We start from the raw sequence: 5,000 nt of genomic DNA, 5'->3' as shown, positions 1-5,000 counted from the left end.
ACAAGTTGACAAAGGGTATTATTAGGTTCCCAAGTTGCATCGTTCTCAAGTAGGTCGATGGCCGATGAAACTCAGAACATATACTTTCAAAAGTTTTCGGTAACACCTTACTTAAAATGTGGGTATATAATGCATTATAATCACTTTTATAATGCATTCATTGCATTGTGATCAGCACTTATAATACTTCATAAACCAAGCTATACGTTTTTATTAACGCATGTTATGAATCCTTATAAGTGCACTATAAATGTGATAATGCATTATAGACCCAACCTTTAAGTAAAGTGTTACCAAGTTTACTAAAGTCACTGATGTGCCGCTCACCTTCCAAGTTTGGATCATGTGGGCAATGATCCCAAAATGTTCCCCGTCTCCCCTCCAGGGGGCGTCCCAGCTCAAGTCTATAACGCGTCTGAACTCTAAGATAAATGTTCCCCATCTCCCCTCCAGGGGGCGTCCCAGCTCAAGTGTATAAAGCGACTGAACTCTAAGATAAATGTTCCCCGTCTCCCCTCCAGGGGGCGTCCCAGCTCAAGTGTATAACACGACTGAACTCTAAGATAAATGTTCCCCGTCTCCCCTCCAGGGGGCGTCCCAGCTCAAGTCTATAACGCGTCTGAACTCTAAGATAAATGTTCCCCATCTCCCCTCCAGGGGGCGTCCCAGCTCAAGTGTATAAAGCGACTGAACTCTAAGATAAATGTTCCCCGTCTCCCCTCCAGGGGGCGTCCCAGCTCAAGTGTATAACACGACTGAACTCTAAGATAAATGTTCCCCGTCTCCCCTCCAGGGGGCGTCCCAGCTCAAGTCTATAACACGACTGAACTCTAAGATAAATGTTCCCCGTCTCCCCTCCAGGGGGCGTCCCAGCTCAAGTCTATAACGCGACTGAACTCTAAGATAAATGTTCCCCGTCTCCCCTCCAGGGGGCGTCCCAGCTCAAGTCTATAACACGACTGAACTCTAAGATAAATGTTCCCCGTCTCCCCTCCAGGGGGCGTCCCAGCTCAAGTCTATAAAGCGACTGAACTCTAAGATAAATGTTCCCCGTCTCCCCTCCAGGGGGCGTCCCAGCTCAAGTCTATAAAGCGACTGAACTCTAAGATAAATGTTCCCCGTCTCCCCTCCAGGTGGCGTCCCAGCTCAAGTCTATAAAGCGACTGAACTCTGACATGGAAGCCGCTAAAGATGGTCATAAGGTCGACGCCCAACGCTGGAGCCAGAGGACCTTCCTGCTTCACAGCCAATTGGAGCAGGCCAACTCGGAGCTCAGCCAATCACAGGCTAGGCTCAAGGAGCGGGAATCACAAGTGCATGAGCTCAAGGAGAGAGAGAGTCATGCCCTGATTGGTCAACAAGAGGCAGCAGAGAGGGTGAGGCGTGTTCGTGTGTGTGTGTGTGTGTGTGTGTGTGTGTGTGTGTGTGTGTGTGTGCGCGTGCCGTGTGTGCATGCTTGTGTACGTTTGTGCGTGTGCATGCGTGTGTGTGTGTGTGTGTGTGTGTGTGTGTGTTAGATTCCATTTGAATCGCTGCAACTCATTAAAAATAATCAGTTGTCTTAATCTAATACATATAATCTAATACGAAATGTGAGCGGTCACGGTCACGCGCAGAAATCTGTCTGCCTCTTTCCAATATTTACTTTGGTTCTGTGAGTACATCTCAAGTACTGTAAGTACAAGTGCGTTTATGCCAACACTTTTGTCATTTTATTCAAGTAAGAGTTGAATGAGTATTTTTGGAGGGTTTCGACTAGATTTTTTTAAATCATTTTTATTAATTAAGAAATCAGGGCAGTAAATACAGTATATAGCAGATATGCAGCACTGGACACTGAAACACTTTGTTCTCTTAGACATCCATGGTTAATTGTTGTCAAACAAATACAACTACAAGTTAGTACTACACAACTATTACAAATTTAGATTTTAGATTTTTATATTGAGCTATTGCTACTTTTACCAGTGGTGGAAAGTAAGTATTTGTATTTTACTTGAGTATTTCCAACTCCCAATACTTTTACTTCTACTTTCACTACATTTTGGATCCAAATGTTTTAATCCACTACATTTATTTGAAAACTTTAGTTACTGCTTTTACTTTTTGAATTCCGGACGTTTACTTGTAAAGTATTTCTATATTGCACTCTTGATGCTTTTACGTAAGTGAAACATTTGAGCCCTTTTTCCACCACTGACTTTTACTCAGTAAAGTACTTGGTCCACCACTGACTAAACCGGCAGTCAACTTTCATACTCAGTAAAGAACATTCAGAGTACATTGTCCACCACTGACTTCTACTTAGTAAAAACATTCAGAGTACATTGTCCACCACTGACTTCTACTTAGTAAAAACATTCAGAGTACTTCGTCCACCACTGACTTCTACTCAGTAAAAACATTCAGAGTACTTCGTCAACCACTGACTAAACCGGCAGTCAACTTTCCTACTCAGTAAAAACATTCAGAGTACTTGGTCCACCACTGACTTCTACTCAGTAAAAACATTCAGAGTACTTCATCCACCACTGACTTCTACTCAGTAAAAACATTCAGAGTACTTCGTCAACCACTGACTAAACCGGCAGTCAACTTTCCTACTCAGTAAAAACATTCAGAGTACTTGGTCCACCACTGACTTCTACTCAGTAAAAACATTCAGAGTACTTCATCCACCACTGACTTCTACTCAGTAAAAACATTCAGAGTACTTCGTCAACCACTGACTAAACCGGCAGTCAACTTTCCTACTCAGTAAAAACATTCAGAGTACTTGGTCCACCACTGACTTCTACTCAGTAAAAACATTCAGAGTACTTGGTCCACCACTGACTTCTACTCAGTAAAAACATTCAGAGTACTTCATCCACCACTGACTTCTACTCAGTAAAAACATTCAGAGTACTTCGTCAACCACTGACTAAACCGGCAGTCAACTTTCCTACTCAGTAAAAACATTCAGAGTACTTGGTCCACCACTGACTTCTACTTAGTAAAAACATTCAGAGTATACTTCGTCCACCACTGACTTCTACTTAGTAAAAACATTCAGAGTACTTCGTCCACCACTGACTTCTACTTAGTAAAAACATTCAGAGTACTTGGTCCACCACTGACTTCTACTCAGTAAAAACATTCAGAGTACTTGGTCCACCACTGACTTCTACTTAGTAAAAACATTCAGAGTACTTGGTCCACCACTGACTTCTACTTAGTAAAAACATTCAGAGTACTTCGTCCACCACTGACTTCTACTTAGTAAAAACATTCAGAGTACTTGGTCCACCACTGACTTCTACTCAGTAAAAACATTCAGAGTACTTGGTCCACCACTGACTTCTACTTAGTAAAAACATTCAGAGTACTTGGTCCACCACTGACTAAACCGGCAGTCAACTTTCATATTCAGTAAAAACATTCAGAGTACATTGTCCACCACTGACTTCTACTTAGTAAAAACATTCAGAGTACTTGGTCCACCACTGACTTCTACTCAGTAAAAACATTCAGAGTACTTCGTCCACCACTGACTTCTACTCAGTAAAAACATTCAGAGTACTTGGTCCACCACTGGCTAAACCCGCAGTCACCTTTCATACTCAGTAAAAACATTCAGAGTACTTCGTCCACCACTGACTTCTACTTAGTAAAAACATTCAGAGTACTTCGTCCACCACTGACTTCTACTCAGTAAAAACATTCAGAGTAGTTGGTCCACCACTGACTTCTACTCAGTAAAAACATCAGAGTACTTGGTCCACCACTGACTTCTACTCAGTAAAAACATTCAGAGTACTTGGTCCACCACTGACTAAACCCGCAGTCACCTTTCATACTCAGTAAAAACATTCAGAGTACTTGGTCCACCACTGACTTCTACTCAGTAAAAACATTCAGAGTACTTGGTCCACCACTGGCTAAACCCGCAGTCACCTTTCATACGGTCCCTTCAGCATGATGGCAGTTAGCAGACGTGACAACGTGACCCCAACGTTTGTCATGCTTTCACATCCAATTGGACCAAAACATGAAAGAGCCAAAGACAGAGTGACAGATTTATGGGCAGGAAAAACAGAGAAGAATGTGGAGAAGAATGAAGCCATTAGCTTAATGCCTTAATTTCTCTGCAAGCGTCGGTCATCATGTGACGCCGGCGCAAATAGCTCACTGGAAGCAGTGCTCAGGTCTTTTACTTAATGCCACAATATAGAAACACTCTGCTTACAAGTAAAGGGCCTTTATTACAAATTACAGTATAACAAAGGTTTTCAGATAATTATAGCCTTGTGAAAAGTACAATATTTCCCCTCTGAGATGTACTGTAGTATACAAAAAGTACCTCAAAGTCCTGTAAAAGTACAGTTTATACTCTCCACCCAAGAGGCAGGCTAAATGGGGTTGGTCAGGTCGGTGGGGTCAAGGCGAGGTGTTTTGCCATCATATTATTTAATGAGAAATGTTTGGCTTCCCTGAAGCAACAAGCTCCTGATTATATATGGTCACAAGAACACGGCGGTTGTGTCCATTAAACCTCTTTATGAGGTGCTTTCATCTCGCCGCCGACACCAAACACGGTGGCAGTGTAGCCGTGCATTAGCACGCTCATAGGAAGTATTGAGTTCATAGCAGTCGGTGTATAGTGTGTGTGTGTGCGTGCGTGCGCGTGTGTGTGTGTGTGTGTGTGTGTGCGTGCATGTGTTTATAAAAGAGATATGAATCGAATGGGTTTCAGATCTTGAGCCAACTCTCCGGAGGAGACGTGTCTGAAGCAATGGGGTCTCCGACTCTCCATACATAAAAATCACACCCGTGTGAAGTGAGGGACGCTCTTGTCATCGTACAAATGTACGTCGTATTTGGCGGTGGGGACAAGATTTACGTCATAGAGTTTTATGATGACATCTCCTGTTACTTTTACAATGGTTCTCAAAGCAGGGAGGCCCTGAGGTTTCCAGGGGGTCCCCAGCTAATTGATTGATAGTTACAGTAGGACTTAG

The 5,000-nt window shown here is 42.9% G+C and overlaps 1 protein-coding gene across 1 annotated transcript in view; it reads left to right on the top strand.

The window, feature by feature from the left end:
• Positions 1-5,000, top strand: part of pmfbp1 (polyamine modulated factor 1 binding protein 1) — a 150,070-nt gene that overhangs the window by 78,112 nt on the left and 66,958 nt on the right. Inside the window, exon 10 of the mRNA XM_080793286.1 lies at positions 1,134-1,376. Within this exon, the coding sequence (XP_080649412.1) occupies positions 1,134-1,376 (243 nt within the window). The remainder of the gene's footprint in view (positions 1-1,133; positions 1,377-5,000) is intronic.

The sequence above is a fragment of the Protomyctophum bolini genome (assembly GCF_963924005.1).
Source record: "Protomyctophum bolini genome assembly, chromosome: 21".
Taxonomy (NCBI): domain Eukaryota; kingdom Metazoa; phylum Chordata; class Actinopteri; order Myctophiformes; family Myctophidae; genus Protomyctophum; species Protomyctophum bolini.
The sequence above is the reverse complement of the archived record's forward strand: the minus strand, read 5'-3'. Positions and strand labels throughout refer to the sequence as shown.